The following is a 23261-nucleotide window of genomic DNA, read 5'->3' on the forward strand; positions in this document are numbered from 1 at the left end:
TTTCTTATTCCATTTGATAAAAATGGTTCAATTCACCCAACCTCCCTTTCCTTCCACCAGATTGCTGGTTGGCAAAAAAATGTTTATTACACTGGCAAGAAATAAGTCTGTAGCTTCATCAGAGATATGATCCTGGGTCAATTGCAAGTGTGGGTGAATGAAGTTTATGTGAGAGTCCTACACACATTACGAAAACGGCTTATGAGTCACTTTACAAACTTTAAATGAGACAGCAGTGCTCTTTTGCCAGTGACGGTCAGACATCAAAGAACTAGAACTTAGAATCAAGAATGTACAGTTTTATTATAAAACAATACAAATTTAATTTAATTTAATATGTGCAATTGTCATAGCAAGCCAGAAACATTCTTCCAACCTGTACAGGTGGAGCTGAAACAGGTTTGCACTTTGATCAGAAGGGAGAAAGTCTGGTTGAATATGAGCAGAGAAACAAAAGCAAAACCATTTGAGTATGGAGCTGGCTAGTGGCTAAGATGTTTTTGGCTGGCATTTTTGGCTCTTCAGGTATTAACATTCGTCTTTTCCAATTTCCATACAAGCTAAGCAGGTGGGAAAGTTGGTGTGGTGTAGTGGCTGACTGCGAACTCCCATATTCAATCTCGTCTCAGCCCCAAGCACAGTAGGCAAGCTGCTGTTCTTTCAGCTTCACCCCTCACCATCACCATCTGCAATTTTGGAATAATAATACTGCCCTACCTTATAGGGCTGAGAGAAAGTATATAAAGGGATTACTGAGACAAATCTTTTTTGATGTATTTATTCATCATCATCTATATAGCGCATTTTAAGTGTTCAAAATATTTCATATACATCCTAGATCTACAGTTACCTAACAAAGAAATAAATGCACTATAAAGCTGGTATGACACATCCATCCTGCCACCCAGAGATGTTGCTGCTGTGAAGCAATAGAGAAAAAGAATTTTCATTTTCATGGGATGGAGCAGGGGGAAGAGGAGATGCCATCTGTCCTCCCTGAAACGGAAAGGATTAGGATTGTTGAAGTTTTCATAACATTTTAGCCCTGTTGGTGACTGTGAGCTAAAGGGTTTCTTCTGTTCCAGACCCTATTCAATCCAGTTTAAATGAGATCTTTGGCACACCTGAAGCACTGCTCATGAAGGGTTTCCATATGCTTCAGCATTCTGTTTAAAGAGTTCTTGACCCCTTCACTGGCTCCAATCCACCCCCTCAAGGGAAGCCACACTATCATGCAAACACTACCAGAGGCACTATGAATACAAACAATATGAAACTAGAATACAAACCTTCTGGGCAAACTCTAATAATTAAACGCAAACCAAAACTTTAAAATGCCACTTCCACAGCTTTTAGCATTAGCAAAACAAAACAGAAATGAAGGGGACAGCCAAATTATTTAGTTTTCAGAGTTGGCATGTTGTGTTACGTATTTTCATTTTGGGTTTATTGCAAGTCTATTGCATTCATAAGGTTGCCCTTGAATACATTTTTGTATCCCCAAACCCCATATTTCTGTCCCAGCTTTGAAACTGGTTATGTTTGCACCAAATACAGGCTCAGTTTAGATAATCTTCCAAACCATGGTCTGGATTTTCAAAAATGAGCTCCAGGATTGGTGGGCTCCTTCCGCCCCTTCGCATATAACTTTCCTCTGTGTTTCCTCTTATGCCCTAACTGTGGTTTGCTCTGATGTCCAAGATAGTTAGTGTCAAATAGGAGGCAGTGAGGAAAAAAGCGACACAACAGGGCATGAAGGAAATATGCATGTCTAAGGCTTATTCACGATCCTTCAAGTTTTGGTGTGGAGGATCATAGTCTATAACAGTGGTGGGCAACACACAGCCCAAGGGCTGAATGCAGCAGTGGCAAAAAAAAATAATGGTGGTTTGACACCAAAAGTCATCTGCAGACCACTACAGAGACTCAAAAGTGCCAAACTGGCTTGTTTTCCAGCAGAAAGGTGCCCTTTTACATCTCCAGAGTAGTTTGCTGCTGAATTTTGGTGGCGAACTGCTGGGTATTTTGCCACCACAGTATTCGGCACCGAGGCGGTGGCAGGAGTGAATCCCCTGGACCATCTGAAGTTGCCAACCCTGGTCTATAACAACACCAGAATTTGAATTTCTGAGCTATCTTGTTGTATGTCTAGAAAACAAAAGAAAACATCTTGTGCTGCTCATTTTGAAAGCAATCACCTTGCCAAGGGTTAATTACTTCCAGACATTATTTTCCAGTGCGTTATGAATGTATTATACCTCTGAAGTGCTATTTCCAGTGTACTGTTTTATCAGTACCAGTCTACTGGTTAGCATGTGGGACATTTCTGAAAGACGTTAGAAAGAATCTGAGGTAAAGCAGTGGCAGGTCCCTGCCTTAGATGAGGGGTGGGCAACTTGTGGCCCTCCAGATATTTCTACCTACACCTCCCATCACCCCTAGCCAGCATAACTGATGGTGAGGGATCATGGTAGTTTTAGGCAAAAATATCTGGAGAGCCAGAAGTTGTCCATTCCTGCTCGAGATGATGCTTGCTGGAAAACTGCTTGGAGTAATGAGAACACATGTCAATGGGAAACTATCTTAATTATTACCAAAATGCCTCATTATAGCACCAATGTTATTCCAAATGGGATACTTTACCTGTTACCCTGATCTATGTATCATTAACTTTGCCTGTATAGTAAGTAGATTAACAACAATGAACATTGTTATGGGAAACAGGTGAGTGATAACTGTCACACTTCTAATGCCAATGAGTTTCTCATACAGCTCTCCCTCTAACAGTAGTGGGGAACCTTCAGCCTGCCAGTCAGCCATAGCCAGCCTGCCAAAGCCCCACTCCCTTCCTGCAACCTCACCCCTTGGGAAAGCCAAAGGAAACCTTCTCCTTTGGTAGCCACTGCTCAGCTTGCTGGGAAACGGTTGAGCAGCAGTGAAGAGAGAGCTGCTCCAGCAGTTCCCAAAGGATTCTTCTCTGTGCACTGAGAAAGGCTCAGACAGAGAGAAGGGCAGAGAAAGAGAGGAGAGAGGCAGAGGAAGAGAGAAGAAAGGACAGTGTAAATGTGTGTGTGGGGGGGGGGAATGTCCTTGATCCCACTTGTGTCTCTAGCTCCACCCACATTTGCCTCCAGCTGCACCCACTGCAGAAATGCAGGCACTGAGAGCTTGCTCACCACAGAACTGCAGCACTCAGGCTCAAAGACGTTCTCACCCTTGCGCTAACATATTGGAGAAATTATGTATTAAACAAAATAAGACACTTCAAGATGGCACTAAGTCTTGTGAAGCTTGTGTGTACTTGAAAATAACTGCTTATTGCAACAACTTTTAAGTAACTGTCAATGATCCAAATGAGAGCATTTTACTGTTGTAATTCTTTTATTAGACTTTGTTAATTAGTCCCATATTTAATACATTTACATTATTAAATTTAAATATAGAATCATAGAGTTGGAAGAGACCTTGCAGCTTTTAGCATTAGGAAGTTTCTCCTAATGTTTAGATGAAACCAGCTTCCCTGCAACTTCCACGCATTGGTTCTCGTCCTGCCCTCTGGATACAATGTTTTAAGGGTATTGAACTAAAATCCTCACCATTCTGAATATGAATACTAGAAATTCATCTATTTTGTTTGTCCACAGGACAGGCACATCATGGTCAAGTTTCCTACCTTGTTCCTCCAATTCATCTGGACTCTGATCTCGAAAGACAATCATTTAAGGGTGAGTTGGCAACATACTCATCCTATGCTGAAAACTATAATTGCCTAAACAAAGTTTGACTATATTATCAATCCCATGAAGAGTATTTTGTCCCAAAGAGAGTATTCTGTGGTTGTTTGAAACTGTCAATACTTCCTGAGCCAGGTATAGTTCATTTTTTAATGATTCCTCCCAAGGTATCGTACTGAATATGGTCATGAGTCTGTTTCATGACTGTGTTTTTCTAATGACTTTGTTATGTTCTCTGGGTCTCAGTATTACTAGGAGCCAACCAACCAGAGCGATATCTTGCTTACGCTTGCAAATAAAGCCTCTAAAAATTTAAACTGATTATGGATGGTATAGGCACAGTCTTTGTTTGTTTGGAGTAAGAAGGAATGTGAAGTGCCCCACTCACCTTAGAACACTTTAGAATGAACAAAGAATTGGTAACAATGGCAACATGAAAGTTGCTCACTTCCAGTTCCATTCAAAGGGGGAAACGTGCAAACATTGGTCGCAATTTCTCTCCCTCCATCAAAGAATGAACAAATAAAATTGGCCTAACATTTTTGGTTCAGCATTGGTTGGAACAAAATATCTTAAATGAGATTCTACATACTGACAGAGTTGTTCAAGAACAGATGTACTGCCTAAAACAATAGATCTACCACAGGGTTGGAGTACCCCTTTGTAAATTGTGGGTAAGATATGAAACACTGGAATGTAAGGATCATCTCTATGCAGAAAAGCATATGTGTTTTGTGTTGTATAACCATAGCCAGTCCTTCTAATGAAACATTTATATAATTCAGAATGAATCTAGTTAAATCCACTGCATAAGATGCATACAATGTTTCATCTGACAGTTACTTTGTTTTCACAATCTTGTCTATTTAAAATTCTCTCACTTATCAGCAGCACATTTAATAATTATATCTGGATCTTGCAGCAAATTGTGTAGTATCTGAAGTTCCAGCTCTACTCAAATTACATTTTAGATTGTTTGCTTTTTCAAATTGTTCTAAATCCTTCCATAACAAATTCTCGAACACATGTAAATGAGGACATATAGATTCTGGAGGATTAAAAGTGGACCTGGGACAATATAGAGTATGAGATATCAATCAAACAGTTGTCTACTTATAAAATAATATTGAAGTCTTCCTGTCCTGATGAAGGATGACAAACCAATTGTAGTTGCAGTAGATCATATTTATTTATTTATTACATTTCTAATCTGCCCAATAACTAATGTTCTTTGGGTGGATTACAAATCATACGTAGGTATGCATACAAAGAAGAGAATTTTATATAATACTTTCACCTCAATCCCATTCGGTATTCTTTTGGTAAAATTCCCTATCAGGTTGGCTTCCCTTCTGATTGGCTGGGATCCCTGTGATGTATTTATACCTCAGTTGGTCAATTTCAGTTCACTACAACATTTCTGCCAGTTTATCATTCATATCTCTACTTCCCATTCACTCTCTCATAAAAAGTATGTTCCTCCAATTCCTCCTATAATTTCTGAACACCCTATTGGCAGACTTATGTGTACGTCTTGCTTGGGGCAGGGAGGGGGGATATTTCTTAAATTTCACCACAGATTACATTTACCACTACATTAATTATGTCTGTAATGCATTTTCCCTCTCTTTCTGTGTGTGCAGTGTTGCTAGGACTGAACAGTATGTAAACTCTACTAGTTTATTAGCACATTAAAGTCATCAAGGTAAATAGCTCAAACCACCACTCTATGGAAACATTATAGTGACCCTGTAAATCACTTAATAAAGCCAAATACTGGATTCACAATCAATTTTGGTTCTATTTCTGTACTATTTGTTAAAAAATATCTTAACATCAATTGCACTATTAACCACTAGTTTTAACCTAGTTCTAGTAAAGCAAACATTATTCTGCTACAGATATTGTATAAGATTGTTAATGATTATTCATAAGCATATTAATTCCAAAGGTAGTTGAGACTGCTTTCTCTGGCAGCCAGAAAACTGAATATTCCACTGGTTGTTATTGGGACTGAAGAGACATGAGTTAGTTTTTCTTCTGCTGCAAAGCCACTGTGAAAGTAATTCCTTCTCGACTTCCCCTGCAAAATTAAATATCCTTGCCTTATGAACAGGGATGAAAACGAAATCTGTGTGGTCTGAATTTTTATATGAATTTACCCAATTTATACCTCCCAAATCTATTTTTGAACTGGAACACACTTGTGCCCTGAAATCCACACTTTTCAAAATTTTGTGATGCAATTCACAACTAAAAGAATATGCAAGGAAAACTGCACACAAACTCCGATTATATCAGAGAAGAATTGCTTGCAAAAAGTGTGCACGCTGGGAAAATTGCATACCAAAAAAAAAATTCAGAGAAATGTTCACAAACATGCATTCAAATTTTCATGCAGATGTTTTGGGTTAGATTTGCAAACTGATGCAGAAATGGGCTGAAATAAAGTTACTGGCCAGGTTTGCACGATTGTGGGGGGGGGGGGGAAAGCCCTCGTGGCTTCTCTCCCTGCACCATCCATGTGCGTGCCAAGAGTGTGCCGGTTGTTTGCATAATTCCCTGTGCTGCAGTGCAGATTGGTGTGCCAGCAGAACCCAGTGCACAGCGCAGCGGCGGCGGCGGCGGTGGGGGGGCTTTATACCCACCCTACAACAAAAGTACAAAGCCACCCTCTGCCGCACCATGTGCTCGGTTCAGACAGCATGCCAATCTGCGCTGCAGCACAGGGAATTAAACAAACAAGCAAACAACTAGCATGCACACAGCACACACAGGGGCAAGGGGAATAGCCACGATGGCTTCTTTTACCCCCTCAATTGTGCAAACCTGGCCATAGTCAGGACAATGAGAAACTGGGCATAACTGATTCAGTGATCAAAAACTCTGCCAGTTTAAGAACAGAGCTGAAACTATCTCAGGTTGACTCAAGCTCTACAAAGCCAGGAAACTGCAAACTAAGGCTGATGCCTTAGTAGACGTGCCCTGTGATCGGTCATGATGTTGTGCTATGTCAAACATTATGTTTGCTTACTACTTACCCTCCATACACCCACACTTTTTCTTGGTCTTACCAGCCCAAATTCAGATGTGGAGGATGGAGTGCCTCAGATCAGTAAAGATGCCCCATGTTGTCCTTGTCCTGTCTTTCCTTATGAATAGGGATGGTGGAGAAATCCACCATGGACCCCAGTGAGGCCGGATTCTTTAGAATCCAGCCCCCTGGTGTCCGTGGCAGAACAGACTGCTCCCCCCCGCCACCCCGTGAAGTCCGGTAGGGACGGACCTATCTGGCACCGTCCGTCTGGGTCCATCCGCTGCCATCCGCAGCCATCCACTGCTGGGCTGCAGATGCAAATGTTGTCTGGCCGTGATAGGCTACATAAATATTTACGTAGCCTATCATGGCCAAGGGCAGGGATGCAAATGGCGTCCACTATGCTGGGTGCCATTTGTGTGGCAGCGGCCGGAAGTCTGTCCACAGACGGGCCTGGCCAGCGGCTCTGTGGACTTGCCGCAGAGCGGAGTCGGCCAGGAAGGATTCCGGGGGGAGGGACGGATCACCTCCCCCCCAGCGGATGCCCCGGACTGGACAGGTGATTGGGGTTCGTACACCCCTACTTATGAAGCATCTCAGCCTTACTGTATTGCTAGAGGAATCCTCCTGTGAGTTGACCCATGCCAGTTTGTTGCTTCTATCAGTAGCTGGCAGGATGGGTTAAGCAGTGAGAGGGAGCCCTCTCCTAGCAGTAAGCATAGGGCGATACAGGACCAGGACAACATGGGGCATCTTAGCTGTCCAAGGAAAACTGGGGGCAAGGAGGGTAAGTTGTAAGCAAGCTCGGGTTGTGACATCGCACAACATCCTCACTGATCATAGGGCATGTCAGTTAAGGCATCAGCCTTAGCTCCCAATTTCTGGGCTTTGTATAGCTTGAGCCACCATGAGGCAGCCCTAACTCCGGTCTTCAAATGGCAGGTTTTTTGATCACTGAATTTTCCTGGTTTTTGAAAAGGAAATGTATAACGATAGTGTTGGCAATCCTACCTTCTCCTCAGTGTATTTGAATCTGCTTTCTTGCAAGTTTACCTATGTGATAAATGGGATTATAAATACTTAACTACTGGTAATCATTATTTCATTCCAAGGATCAGGATTCTAAGACCTTGGGGAGAACATCCATGGCTCGAGGAAGCTGTCCTCTGCAGACAGTCCCCCTCCACATGTAGAAAGCGGTGAGAACCGCGAGGGAGGGGGTGGAGCTTACAAGCTCATCCATGCTTCCCTTCCTCATGGATAAAGCTTACACACAATGAAAATGTCTGAATAGGGCTGAATTCTCGCAGCTGTCTTAATGATTGTACATAGAGTTTGAACACACATTCAGTGAAACATGTGTGAGACATTCCTTGTATCTGCTTTTCCCACCACAGAGAAAGCAAGAACAAGGGTAGGGGCTCCTGTGCTGCCTTTCTGCTTTCAGAAAGGTGATGTGAGGCCCCCGGTCCTTCTGCACCCTCCACCTGTGCGTTCCATCTCCACCCCTTCCAAATTCTCTGCGGGTCAAAACTGTATGTTACTTTAAAGATTTGGCCAGGATTTTTGTTCCCTGATACAGCCTTCAGTGTGGAAGGGAGTTGAAGCATGCCTGTCCTCCCCACCCACCTAGTGTGTTCCACCTCTGCCATTCCTGCACATCCACTTGGGGACAGAACATCTGCATATGGCCTACACCTCAGAATTGCACAGTCCATCCATTCCAGAGCAACTGCCTGGTTGTAGAAAATAACAACTAATGAGCAGAGGTCCCCTAAGCATGTGCAGAAGAACTTGCCTTCTAATGTTAAAAAATCTAGTAACTATATTTTGCCATTCCATCTCTGCGTAGATGTGCAAGGTCAGCAGAAGTGTTGTAGACCACCAGGTAGGCAGGAAAGGTGGAGATACTCCAGCTCCCCTTCATGCTGTGGCCTGCGCTGAGGGTCAAGTGTTGTCTGGTCCAACCCGTGGCCCTTTACTTTCCCTTTCAGGCAGTGTATGTCCAGGAACTACAAACCCCTGCCCCTGTAATAATTAGCCCTACCCCTACTTTTAAATTTCATTCATGAAACATGGGGAACAGGACTGCACCTGCTGGCCTTCTACATATTCAAGTGGAAGGTGTGAACAGAGCTCAACATGTAGACAGCAATACACAGATAGGCTCTTTTTTGTGATCAAGGACTCCCAAGTATTGTGTGAGGGGGCACCCGATTATGTACGCCTCTACACCAAGTCTAGGCATGTTGGCTACAGTCCCATGCACTGTGACCTGGGTAAGCTCCAAAGTAAGATTCCAATTTTACAGTGCCATTCTCTTCCCACTGTCTTCAGTGGGGCTTCTTCCCAGGTAAGCATGCACAGAATTGCGCTGCTTGTCTTCAAGTAGAAATCTAGCTCAATGTAATTTGATATGTATGTGAGGGAACTAGATATGCTCACAATTGACAGTGAAGTTCCATCACTGGTTAATAATAACCACACAGTTCTCAGAAAGAGTTGCGGGGGGGGGGGGGGGGCTTCAGTGCATCCATTTGGACTCAGAAGCAATGATGAAAAACAAAGGTGTCCTTTTAAGCAAGAATAATTTTACCTCTCAAGGCTCATATGAATGAATCTTCATTCTCATAGTTAGCAATGGGTCTTTCTTGTTATGGAGGATTTTTTGTTGGGAAATGCAAATAGCTTTAAAATGGCAAATCAACACCTGTTACTCAAAACTTCCAACAGAGAACCTCTCCAACATATCCTTGAGGATCTTACTCAAACCCATGCAATAATTATTTCTTTTGCAAGCTTTGTAGCAATACTACATGAAAGAAATTAGAGTGATACCTCAGAGCTCTGTTGTGATTTCATGCTTCTTTTTACACTATTTTGAGCTAAGACATCACAGGTAGAACTTGTCATTGGCCTATGTAGCACAGGCAGTTGCTGGTTACTGGAATAACACCAACATTAAAATCTCCTTCCCAGTCTGGTCTGGTGCGGCAGCTGGGTGATGCTTCTGCACTTGAAACCAGACGTTCCACGAATTAGTTTGGACACATTTTTTCATCTAAAATAATTTTAATAGTTTTAATTTTTGTGAACCGCCTAGAGAGCTTTGGCTATTAGGGGATATAGAAATTAAATAAATAAATGTAGAGCCAGTAATCATTTGACTGAGCAGATGGAGGAAGCCTAACACAAACTGTTCAGTTATTAAGCTTGTTCTTAATCAGTAGAGGGGTCCATTCTGACACTTTCTGCTGATGCTTTGTGTGGCATGGACAATGTGCAGCCGGATACTTGCTATCATAACTGCATTATGCTGGATATGAGCATAGCTAACAACATATCAAAATCCGCCACCCCCCAGAGGAAAACTTAACACACATTCAAGGATTAGGGCTTTAATGAGAAAGAGTTTTTTTTATCATTCTGAGAGGGTGTTTATCATTATAGGCAAATGATACACGTTTGTTAAGTGCTATTAATTATACAAGCGATACAAGTTGATACAAGTTTGATACAAGTTGATACAAGCAAATGATACAAGTTTGTTAAGTGCTATTAATTCTTTCCACTATGAGAGAACAGCATATATTTATTTACATTTGTAAAATGTCACTAGATGGACTACATAAAATACTCTGGTTATCTTATAAAAAGCATATGCTGCCATTTTATGAACTAATATGAAATGTATAATAAAGTCAATTGAGATCGATAAACGAGTTCAAAGTAAGTAACTTGCCAGAAACGAAATCCAGTGGAATCAGTACAATTATGTATCATGCCAGATCCATTGTACATAGAGTGATGCAAGTGTATGCTACCCTCAGTGATCGTGAAGGTCATTTTCAAAGTCATATATCACTGCATGGCATGGGTTAGGGTACATTTGGGAATACTGTCAGGACACAAACCAATTTAGGCATATATACCAAAATGAAGGTTAGGAACTATGCTACCAAACATTTGATTTGTACAATGAAACAAAAGCTTTTACGTTATGTTTTTTCAGTGGATTATTTAATGGTAGAGTTGCTCTGATTAATTGTTCTTTCATATTGTTCTACATCAGCCACCTGTTTCATTGGGACAGCACTTGCTGGGTTAAGTAGCCTCTGTATGAGTCTTGATCATTTTCTTTACATTCTGCTGTGTGGTAACATTTGATTTGTACAATTAAACAAAAGGGTTTAAGTATTTTTTTCCAGTGGATTATGTAATGGGAGAGTTGCTCTGATTAGTTATTATTTCATATTACAGACTGCAATTTGTATTCTTCACTCATTAGTCAGCAGCAAATCATTGGTCAAATCATCTCTTGCTGTATCTTTTATTTTCAGAGAGACTACAAGTATGTTGCTATAATCAGGTTCTCTGACTTCTGTAGGTGCTATTTCAAGAACACCAAAAATCCTCAGCTGCTCAGTGATTTATTTATTGTGCTATCTGCATCACATGTTCATTGTGTAAGGAGATCCTTGGTGCATATGAATGCAATTTCGTTACATCATTGTCTAGGCTGAATAGGTGTTTTATATCCTGGAAGATGTGGGATTGCTCAGACTATATCATACAGAACTGGTTCCTGGCCTGGACATTCCATATAATGCTAATAATTGCACTGTATATCCTGCTGGGTTAATTTTTAATCCATTCTGTGATCTGCATGAAGTTGGTTTGTTTTTATTTTATTACTTGGTTTCACCACAACATTTCCAGCAGTGAACTCAAAGTGGACCTCTGGCTCTCACATCATTTCATATCAGCTAGGGAGATGATGCCCCACCTAGCATAGTTTGTATGATCACAGATTGTGAGCCAGGTTGCAGAGTGGTGAATGCCTTCTCATGTAAGTTCTCAAGGTTTGGGCTGACACTGTGTGGAGCACTGAGGTTTTCTGTGATATCTTTGCATTTTTTTTCACCAAGCATTCCACCACACTACAAATATAATTTCTATTGGCTTAACCTCTACATCAGAAAGCACCCACTACATTTTGTGTCAGCTTTCATATTTCCACATAGAGTTATCATGATTGGTCACCAGCCACAACTCCAAAATGAGCTAATGTATGTGCCACAGTGCTTCATAATATATGCATTTATGGCACGGTAATATGCTGTGCCCTCCATTGTACTATGCATACCATTAGATGTATACAAACCATAGGTCATCCAAGCCAGCATTTTCCAGTGGTGCCCAATTGCCAGGGGGTGTGATGTATATTTAATGGGTTGAAAAGATATAGCAGTCTGAAGACATATTTTTGCTCTAATATCTGGTGTTTTTGTCACTCAGGCACTTCACACATGAGCTCCTTGCCTCCATTTTGGTATATAGTATGCCCAAATCAAATAATTACTTTCAGAGCTGCAACAGTGTTCTTGAAAGTAGCCTTACCCATGCCATGCAATGATGTGTGACCTTGAAAATGACCCTCAAGGTCATTTTGAGGGAGGCATCCACATCTTCTTTGTTAGCCTATAGCTTCATCTGGCATGAATGCCTATTTTTAAAATGCTGACATTTTGGCTCACCTACTGTTAAGGGAGATGACCGTGTTTTCTATGTGTGATTATAACTTTGTAAATAACAATCCAGCTTGGACATTCCATGCATCAAATTACAGGGAAAGAATTGGCTAACAAATATGTAATAGGCTTGAAATAGCTGTGTGGGCTAGTTAAAATGGTATGCCATTCCAAGGTCATGTTTCTGCCATCATTTCCAGTGGGGTTTTTAAACTCAAACTGTTATAGCACCCCACCCAACAAATATAGACTTCCACTACCATTATATATTTGGTAGTACAATTCCTTACCTTTAGTTTGGTGTATAGCATGTCCAAATCAGTTCATTACTTACAGAGCTATGACAGTTTTCCTGAAAGTAGTGTTTTCCATGCCATGCAGCGACCTTGCAAATGACCTTCATGGTAATTTTTGAGGGTGGCAACCACCTATATATTCTTTATCACCGTGTGCACAACTGATCTGGCATGGGAGCCTGCTTTTAACATGCCAATGCCAGCAAAACCAGTATAGCTGCTAGAGGGATGGAATGATTTGCTTTTGGATATGGGCTAGAGATTGCCACACTAGAAAAAGGAAAGACTCGGCTAAGCTAATTAGAGATAAAAATAACTCATGTATTGTTCCTTTGAATCTTGCTTTGAGAGGAAGTAAAACTTCCTGAAGTTTGCTAATATTCAGCTTACCATGGCTGTTGGGCTCCTCTGGGTAACTTTGTGGTTACACACATAACACCTGGCAACAAGGATCCTCTGACCCACAGCCCAAACGTTAAGTTGGGAAAAACAGCATGAATTCATGAGGAAAACTTTCAGATCCCTCTTGATGCAGGAGGCAGGATTAGGGATGACAGATCTGTCAAGTTTGATCCCACACGGTTTCTAATTTTTCCAACATTAAGTTCATTATTTCCACATCAGCTTGCAATGTTTTTCCTAAGAGGTCCACATGAAAAAGTGTATGTATTTTCATGCACATTTATAAAAACGTATGCATTTTTAATATACATTCTTCCAAGCAGATTTGCTGAATTTTGCTTTAAAATAGCCCTGTTTTGCTGCCGCCACACTAGTAAATTTTGGTGGCAGAGATAGAGCAGTGAGGGGACTTTAAAAAGTCAAGAATGGTCTATATGTTGCCCACCCTGATTTAGAAGAAGATTGTTCAAGTGGAAGTGATCAAGAACTTGCCTTGAATGTGTTATATAACAGTTGGGTTATGCCCTATTTGAAAGAATTCCCACTAAAATGGAGCTGGAGACTGGAGTGGTTCTTTTCCTATTGGAATCCACGTTGTCAGTGTGTATACACCTAACTGAAGGGAAGGGATCGGGGTCTGAGATACAATGACTGCAGTTGTCATTAGGTAAGTGTTGAAAGATATCATGTAGACACTATCCGGAATCCATTCATATGATAAAAGGTGCATTGGTGAAGGAGATGGGAAGAATGTAGGACACAGGCAGAAGAGACCAAGGAGAAGGCTGAGGTAGCAGGCAAAGTCACAGTGCCCCAGCCAGCTACTGAAACATCTCAACTACTTGACCAGATCAAGCTTGGGTCGACTTCCCTATCATATCCCACTGTAGGGCCCACCATCCTGTTCCAGGTAGGGACTCTGCAGAGGTATTGCTGACACTTGGCAAGAGGGGAGGGTAGTTTTAGGAGATCAGGACTGCAGCCAGCTTCCTGTGGTGCAAGTATCAGAGCCTGGATACAAGGCACTCAAAGTAGCAAGCTAGGGATGTTGCTCCAGCCATTGTCTGGAGCCAACAGTGGGCTTTAGTAGTCCTGGAAAGAGTGAAGAGGGGTGTCTCTAGCTCTGCTTCCTTTGAGATAAGTTGTTGCAATTAAAAGGGGCCCAGTCTAGTGAAACTGGGAAGCTTCCTGCTGCCTTTGACTGTCATGGCCAGAGATTGCATTTCCTCCTGCATCATGAAGTGTTCTTTGGAGGAGTCATCCTTGGAGTCAGAGGACTACTGGATCATGAGGCTTCCCTCCTGTGGGAATTTCCAGAGCTCTCTTCATATGTGGTTCCCCCAATCTACCCCATCATCCGTGTCATTAAGATAAGAATCCAGGGTTATACTTCACCCACTCAATAGTGATTTCTTCCTGGAAAAAGAGTTCGGTTCTCTCCAGAAAGCAACTATAATTCACCTGTTTTTTGCTGCAATCTCATACACAGATGAAATCAAGGCTGAAGATTCCAATTTGGCCATGCCTCTACTCTTCACCCCCCTCCCTTCTCCATACAGTCTCCCCCCCCCCCACCATTTATTTATTTTTTATAAGGGGAAGAGAAATGAACTAAAAATATTTTCCCTGTTATATGATGGCATTTTTGGTGGTGGTGGGTTGGGGGGGGGGGTTGAGGTATAAAACCAGCTGTAATACTAACATTTATTTATATCAAAAAAATTCTATACCACTTTTCATTTTTTTTAAAATCCAAAAATGGTTTACAAGATAAAATCATGATAAAATACAGTAACATCAATCATTAAAACAATAAAATCTCATTAAAATAATGCAGATTAGCTGACAATGCTAGTAGTCAGAGAAACACCCGGGCAAGCAAATGTGACTTCAGTTGTCAGCAGAAGCACTCCACACTAGCAGCCCACCTGATCTCAGTGGGGAGATCATTCCACATGGTGGACACCACAGTTGAGAAGGCCCTTCTCCACCTCATCTCCTGCAAATATGATGAAGAACCATGTGCCTCTCTGCCCTCTACCGCACCCCAGCCTGTAGGTACAGCTATTTCTGCTCCAAAAAGAAGTTCAGATGTGATATAAACCTCAGATGAGTGCCCTTTGTTCACCAGTGTCTTGTTCGGTGGATTTATCTTTTGTTCTTCAGTGGATTAATAAAAGAATTAACTGATAATTAAATAGAAGTTCAATTCACTTGGGCCTCTTGAAACTTTTCATTCTGAGCTTCTGTCACATAAGCAAAAAAAGAAGAAGCATTGAATAAGACTTTGGAAGTATGCCATTTCATGAACTTCTCCCCAAGGAGCTTCAGCTCATTAAAGACATTATTGCAAAATACTCAAAATATCAGTCCTGTTGGCTTATGCTTGGGGCATCTAAACTAAGCTGCAATTATCTATACAAACAGAGTGTTCAAAAGCATCAGCAGATGCCACTGTCATTTCCTGGTTTACTGAAAAAAAGAAAGGTTATAGGAAGCTGCCTTATAGCAATTATCTGTCTAGTTCAATATTGTCCATACTAACTGGCAGGGTACTCCAGGGTTACAGGCAGGAGTCTTTCCAGGCACTTCCTGAAGATGCCAGGGATTGAACCTGTGACCTTCTGCATACAAACCTATGTGCACTGCCCCTGAGCTATGGGTCCCTTCTCTAGCTACACGACCCCACCCCCAATCATTCTCCAACAACAGGGCTAGAACTGGCATCCTCCTACTCTGCAAGCACCAGCTCTGACTGACCACTTGGCAGTGGGTTCAATGAAGTGCTTTGGTGTTGTTCTATGAGTCACTGACAACCCCACAACCCCACCCACCAATGAAACATCAGGATTCACTTATGAATCCTGATGTTTCATTTAATTTCATTTATCATATTTCTATACCACCCCATAGCCGAAGCTCTCTGGGCAGTGCACAAAAGTGTTAAGCTTGACCTGCTTGCCTCCCTTTCTCCTTTCTGTGCAATGGCTTGCTGGTGGAGCGGAGCAGTGTAGGCTCAAAAGAATGCCTTGGTGTAGTTCCATAGGTCAGAGACAGCCCTCCCCCAACCCTCTGCTTTGAACTCATGCTCTAGTTGGCTCTGCCTACTGTGATCTCTTGGCTCTACCTGCCCTTGGATGCCCTGTCCTCTGCCCCATCAGCCCCAATGGGTACCAGCTGCTACTGACATGAAAGCAGGATGTTTGTCTCCCTTGCCAAAGGGTGGTGCAATAGAATCATAGAATAGTAGGGTTGGGAGGGCCTATAAAACCATCGAGTCCCACCCCCTGCTCAATGCAGGAATCCAAGTCAGAGCATCCCTGACAGATGGCTGTCCAGCCTCATCTTGAATACCTCCAGTGTGGGAGAACCCACTATGGCAAGCAGGATTGTGGAAACCTGGCAAGAGGTGAACGATACTGGAAAGTGAAAGACAGCATTACCAGCCAATATTACCTGTGAGAAAATCCTTTCCCAGATTGCAAAGTAACACTCAGTAAGATGCCTCCATGTGAAAGCACAGCTTGTCCACCTGGTCCCACCGAGAAGAAATATTCTTAATCTTCTTTTCAGAAGTGGCACCTGCCCGATACCCAATTTGCATTACTTTTATTTTGGGGGGGGGGGGCAAATAAAATTCTTTGTGATCTCAACAGGCCATGATTGAATCACAGTTTAAAACATCTCATATAATGCCCTTCACAGTTTCATCAGATTAGATTTTAATAATAAAGAGTATTTCCTTTTACTTCTAGGAAGGTTATTCAAGAATTGTATTATGTTTTTTCTGATCTCAGCCAACATTTATTAATGGAAACTTGAACCTAATCTAAAAAGTTAACCTCTAGAAACCCTTTTAATAATATATGAAGCCCTAATTAATCAGTCTCAGCCTGCTTTTTTCTTAGATTTCTTGTATGCGAAGTCATTTTTATTGCCCTGTTGTACGCTTCTTCCACTTTCTTCTTACAGAGTGGCAACTGAAGCTTAGCACCATATTCAAAGCTCAGCACCATATTCAAGCATCCCTGTAATCAAATACAATATCATGTATGCCTTTTGTCATCATTGACTGAACCACTATGCACATAAAGTGGGAATCGTAAAACAAAATTACAACAAAAACTTTGAAACCAGGAAATGCACCTAAATATGCCAAACTTTAGCTCTTTTTTAAAAAAGTATGTTTAAAACCAAACAAATTACTTTTCTGAGATCATTCAGAGATAAAAGTAAAAAATGCAAAAGGGATATCTTACGTTACAATCTTCCTGTGCTCTCTAATAATAGCAACGTTAGGAACTCCATCTTTAAACACATTTTTATACACACATTGAAGATAGTAAATCCTAAGAAACATAAAAACAGAAGATTTCGAAAACTTCAACACAGTGAAATTCACAGATTCAAAGAAGACTCTTGTAGTGGATCTAACAAGTGATAGAATTTCCCCTACAGAAACTGCTTTCCAAAGTAGAGCTGTGGATGGATCCGATTAGCTCCAGATTTGGATCTGAATCGAGATTCGGATATCTGAATTATTTGGATTTTACGTTTTCCCAGTGACTTGCATTGGAAAACAGAAATGACCATGATAAATACATGAAATTTGGGCACCTGGCAGCCCCAATAGAAGTGACCAATCCGCCAGATTTCATGGCCCAGTAGTTTTTGTGCTCTATGGGTACGTGTTCATGTCTGGATTGATGACTCACCGTCACCGTGCCCCATTGTCTCTGAAGAGTTCAGCTCTAGTCTAGCTAGTTCTGGCTGCACCTGCTCAGGTTGCTCCTCTGTGGGAGACCCAGCCCAGGATCTCCCACAGCCTTTTCTAGGCAGAAAGGTAAGCAGCAAACTCATTAAATATCCTAGGTTTTTTGGCCACCATGGTTTCCCTTGTATTCCTAATATCTGCACTCAATTTATCCCCATTCTGTCATTTGGCCCCTTTTTCCAAGGCCCAAGGCCTGCAGCCTGGAGGGAGAACTGCAAAATCAAGACCTTCCTCATTTTCAGAGGATGATACTATGAATGGAGAGGAGGTGTTTTTTGTCCAGCAGCCTCTTATCCAGGACCTCACTAACAAAAGTTATTGCATTAGACTATCATTAACATGCACTTCTACTTATGTGGTTTATGTAATTAAAAGTAAAAAATGGATGTTGCATGCAATAGGTAGGGGAAACTATAATGGACCTAAGAACAAGATGCCATAACTACAAATATGCAATTCTTATAAAAAACAAAACAAAACTGGAGCAGCCTGGTGCAAGACATTTCAACTCTCCTGAACATAGTCTCTCCAATTTATAGTTGGTTCCAACAGAACAAATACAAGACCCTGATATGCTTGACAAAAGGGAAAATTTCTGGACCTATAGACTAAGAACCCTTAGTCCCAAGAGCTAATCTGGAGGACAATTTGTAGGTAATCTACCACTCATACCTCTGTTTTTTTCTCCCAAGGATCTTCATCTCCAGGCATTCAACTGCCATTCCTGATACCCATTTAACAGCACAGGTACTGATGACGGGGAAGCTGAAACATTTAGCTTAAAATATATATATTTTTAATTCTGTTGTTAGTCTTTCACACACACACACACACACACGAAGCAACATTCTCTGAAGCTTATTATCCCACATATCATTTTGCCACCTTGAGTTTCTACAGAACTGGAACTCTGCTGCTATCTTGTATCTGCTTCAGTCACCATAATTCATTTTATTAGCATTTTGAGTCTTCCCGTACTAATGCAAATGTAGCCAAAACCACATCATCCATTCACAAGAGAGATGCATCAGCAGACACAGAGTAATTCCAAGGTTTGCAGAGATACAAAAACATCTTAACCCCAGGATTGGAATTACAGTGGGCGGAGCGGAATTTAATCCTCCTCCTGCCACCCCCCATCCTCTCCCTCATATCACTACGATGTGGATCACCCAGTAAAACTGATTGGCAGCAAATTCAGGACAAACACACAAGAATACTTCACACAATGCAAAGTTAACATTCAGTTTGCTGCCACAAAATGTGATGATAGTAACTGGCTTAGATAGCTTTAAACAGGACGAGAGAAATTTGGCACTTGAATTGTTGTTCAGATTGGTTGCTTTAGTGAACCTTGGCAAAGTAGGCAGTGTTTTTATACTAATACACTAAGCTAATATTTCAGGACACCTTGGGTAGCTTGCAAGATGCTCTGTAGTCCCAGAATGAAAAAAGTTTTTTTGTTGAGCCTTTTCATTTCATTTCATTCATTCATTACATTTCTGTACCACCTAACATGGTATAGAACTGCTGGAGCATTCTAAGGCCTCCCGTGAGGCCTTGGCAAGGCACTTTGCAGATAAAATTGATCAGATTAGGAGTGTTATTCTGTGCGCTGTGGATACAGTTAGTGAGCAAAAGGCGGTCTGTGGCAAACCGGTTTTGTGGGATCGGTTCCAGCTTCTTCCTTCTGATGAAGTGGACAAGGTGCTTTCATCTGTAAGGCCGACCACCTGCTTACTTGATCTTTGCCCATTATGAGCTGCAGAGAGAGACTGAGTGAGGGGATCAGGGTGGTGGTGAACACCTCCCTTGAGGACGGAGTAATGCCATCAGCTCTCAAGGAGGCAGTGATAAGACCACTCTTAAAGAAGCCCTCCTTGGATCCCCAAGTTCTGAACAACTTTCACCCAGTCTCGAATCTGCCATTTTGGGGCAAGGTGATTGAGTGGGTGGTGGCGATGCAGTTGAAGGCACATTTGGAAGAAGCCAACTATCTAGACCCATTTCAGTCGGGCTTCAGGCCTGGGCATGGGACAGAAACGGCCTTGGTCGCCTTGGTGGGATGATATGAGGATGGCTCTGGATAGGGGTGAATGCTCCTTCCTTGTTCTCCTCGACCTCTCAGCGGCTTTTGATACCATTGACCATGGTATCCTCCTGGACTGCCTGGAGGGGTTGGGCATTGGAGACACCGTATTGCGGTAGTTCTGGACCTTCCTCTCTGGCAGGTACCAGAGGGTAGCACTGAGAAAGGAGGTTTCGGACTCATGGCTGCTCACTTGTGGGGTACCACAGGGTTCCATCCTCTCCCTGATGCTATTTAATGTCTATGTGAAGCCGCTGGGGGCTATCATCAGGAGGTTTGGGGTGTGGTTCATCAATATGTGGATGACATGCAGCTCTACCTCTCGTTCAGATCTTCACCAAGGTTGGCCGTAGAATCCCTGTCTAAATGTCTGGAGATGGTGAGTGGCTGGATGGGGAGGAATAAGCTAAAGCTGAACCCTGACAAGACCGAGGTACTTTTGGTGGCCCGTGGGAGACAAGGGGAGGATGTTGGCCTGGTGTGGAATGGGGTACGGCTACCCTTGAAAGGTCCACAGCCTGGGTGTCATTTTGGACTCCCAGCTGTCCATGGAGGCTCAGGTGTCAGCTGTGAGCTGGACAGCGCTGTACCACCTCCATCTGATACAGCAGCTGCGCCCCTACCTTCCCGACCATCTGCTCCTATCGGTAGTACATGCCCTGGTCTCCTCTCGTTTAGACTAGTGTAATGCGCTCTACATGGGGTTACCCTTGAAGACGGTTTGGAAGCTGCAGCTGGTACAGAACGTGGCGGCACACCTGATTAAAGGCAGCCGCCAGCGTTATCACATCACTCTGGTGCTGAAGGAGTTGCACTGGTTACCAGTTGTTTTCCGGGCCAAATTCAAGGTGTTGGTTTGGACCTTTAAAACCCTATATGGTTCCGGCCCAGCCTATCTCAAGGGGCACCTCTAGCAACACCAGACAGGCCGCTTAACAAGATCAGCCTTGGATGGCCTTCTCTCTGTCCCATCAGCCAGGACAGCTAAACTGGTGGGGACTAGGGAGAGGGCCTTCTCTGTGGTGGCCCCCAGTCTGTGGAACTCCCTCCCTAGGGAACTCCGCCATGCCCCCTCTTTAATGAGCTTCCGCCTCACATTAAAAACGTGGTTGTTCATGCAGGCATTTGGGGTGGGCTAGGGTATTTTTAGAAATATGATGTTTTTACTGTAGAATTTTATTGTTTTAAACTGTTTTATTGTACACTCTGTACATCACCCAGAGTGGCTGAGTGACCAGCCAGATGGGCGATTAATAAATTTAATAAATAAATAAATAAATATAACAGCCAAAGCTCTCTGGTTGCTTTACAAAAATTAAAAACCTTAAAAATGCATTATATATAGTATTCATTCAAATGTTATTGTTTATAGCCAATATCAATTACAATATAAACATAAGAAAACATATTTATAAAACATTAAACAATCAATCCAATAAAACACAAGCAGGGCCTTGGGAATACAAATAAAAGGTTTTAAGAATATGTTTAAATTAGAAAACGAAACTCCCTTTAGCTTGTGACACTGATGTGATTCAAAGGCTGCTCTTAACTTGGTTGCAGCTAGCATGAACAGAACTACTTTGTAACTGATGAATTTATCTATATCCACCAGCAGCCATCTGATTTTAAGATCATCTGATAGACCTTCTAGAGAGGTTTGGAAAGTGAGAATGAACTTAAGCCTACGTGAATTATATAAAGAGCAGTATAAAATATAATGCACTACATCTTCAATTTGGTCTAATCAACATACACTGAAACAATCTTTTGCTGGCTTTTTAGAAAATCTGCCAGCAAGATATTCAGTGGGCATCAGCTGAAATCTGTAGGGATGTTAGAGAATTCCGCCACGGATCCCAGGGGGGCCGAATTCCAGTGAATTCAGCCCCCCGGAATCTGTGGTGGAATGGAGCCCCCCGCCCCACCATCCTGCAAAAGCCCCACGAAACAGAGCCTACCTGGCTGTGGCTCCGGCGGTGGCGGCTCCAGCCACTGCCGGGCTGCTGCGGCCGCAAATGGCGGCCATCGTAGCAGTTGCCATTTGCGTCCCTACCCCGGCCCGTGATAGGCTACGTATATATTTACGTAGCCTATCACAGCTAAAGCAGGGACTCAAATGGCGTCCCCTACCCCATTTGCATTCTCGCTTTAGCCATGAGAGGCTACGTAAATATTTACGTAGCCTATCACGGGCTTGCGTAGGGACGCAAATGGCGTCCCCTGCGCAGGACACCATTTGTGTCTGTAGCAGCCCGGCAGCGGCTGGAGGCCCCGCTCTGGGTTGGCACGGCCGGTGGCTCCGCAGCCTGGCCGTGGAGTGGAGCCGGCCAGGCAGGATTCCGGGGGGGGGGGGAGGAACGGATCTCCTCCCCCCCGTCGAGGATTCCAGGGGGAGGAACTGATTGCCTCCCCCCACCTGTGGACCCCAGCGGAGCCAGGTAAGCAGGGTTTCGTACACCCCTAGAAATCTGAGCTGAGTAAAAGCTCACCTTACAGGGAAGAAGAGAGCTTCGGCTATTGGGTGGTATAGAAATGAAATAGATAACTAAATAAGGTTAATTCCCACAGGTAGGTGGCCCTTTAATGGTCTAGCTTAAGTTTGGCATGCCAAATAGCAGACTTAGAATTCTTTATATATTCAGAATCTCTCTTAGCATCTTCAACAGAGAATGCATCCCAGATCTTACAAACAGTATACAACCCATTTAAATGCAAGCATATAAACAGACAACACACAGAGACACATATATATCTAAACAATTTTAAACAAACAAGAATATAAGAAAAAATATGGAATGATCTCCCCAAGCCTTGTTGGAGAGATCATTCCATAATTGGGGGGACACCACTGAGAAGGCCCCCTCCCTTGTTGCTGCCTTCCAACCCTCCCTCAGAGGAGGCACCTGGAGGAGGGCCTTAGATGATAAACATAGTATAGGGAGAGGCACTCCATCAGGTACTGTGATCCCAAGCTGTGTAAGGCTTCATAGGTTAAAACCAACACCTTGAATCGACCTTGGAAACTGAAGTTGGTAGAAGACACTCCATGCTACTGAGGCCACATGAGCCTCAAATGACAAAGATGGCTCCAGGAGAATTCCCCAAGCTGTGAACCGTCTCCTTCAGGGGAAATTCAACCCCATCCAGAGCAGGTTTAGCACCCTCCATCCTGTCAGAAGAACCACACACTAATAGCATCTTGGTCTTGGCTGGACTGAGTTTCAGTTTATTACCCTTAACCAATCCATTGTCTCACCCAGGCACTGATCTAGCACAACCACAGCCTCACCTGATGAAGATGAAAAGGAGAAATAGAGCTGTGTCTCATCAGCATACTGGTGATATTACACCCCCAAACTCCGGATAACCGCATTCAACATTTTCATGTACATGCT

General features: G+C 42.7%; 1 protein-coding gene across 1 annotated transcript in view; it reads left to right on the top strand.

The window, feature by feature from the left end:
- ADGRL3 (adhesion G protein-coupled receptor L3) overlaps window positions 1–23261 on the top strand; it is a 713779-nt gene that overhangs the window by 256451 nt on the left and 434067 nt on the right. Inside the window, exon 6 of the mRNA XM_084829694.1 lies at window positions 3645–3725. Within this exon, the coding sequence (XP_084685820.1) occupies window positions 3645–3725 (81 nt within the window). The remainder of the gene's footprint in view (window positions 1–3644; window positions 3726–23261) is intronic.

This window comes from Heloderma suspectum, chromosome 2 (genome assembly GCF_057233095.1).
Source record: "Heloderma suspectum isolate Gila_16-S chromosome 2, 16-S_ref, whole genome shotgun sequence".
NCBI lineage: Eukaryota > Metazoa > Chordata > Lepidosauria > Squamata > Helodermatidae > Heloderma > Heloderma suspectum.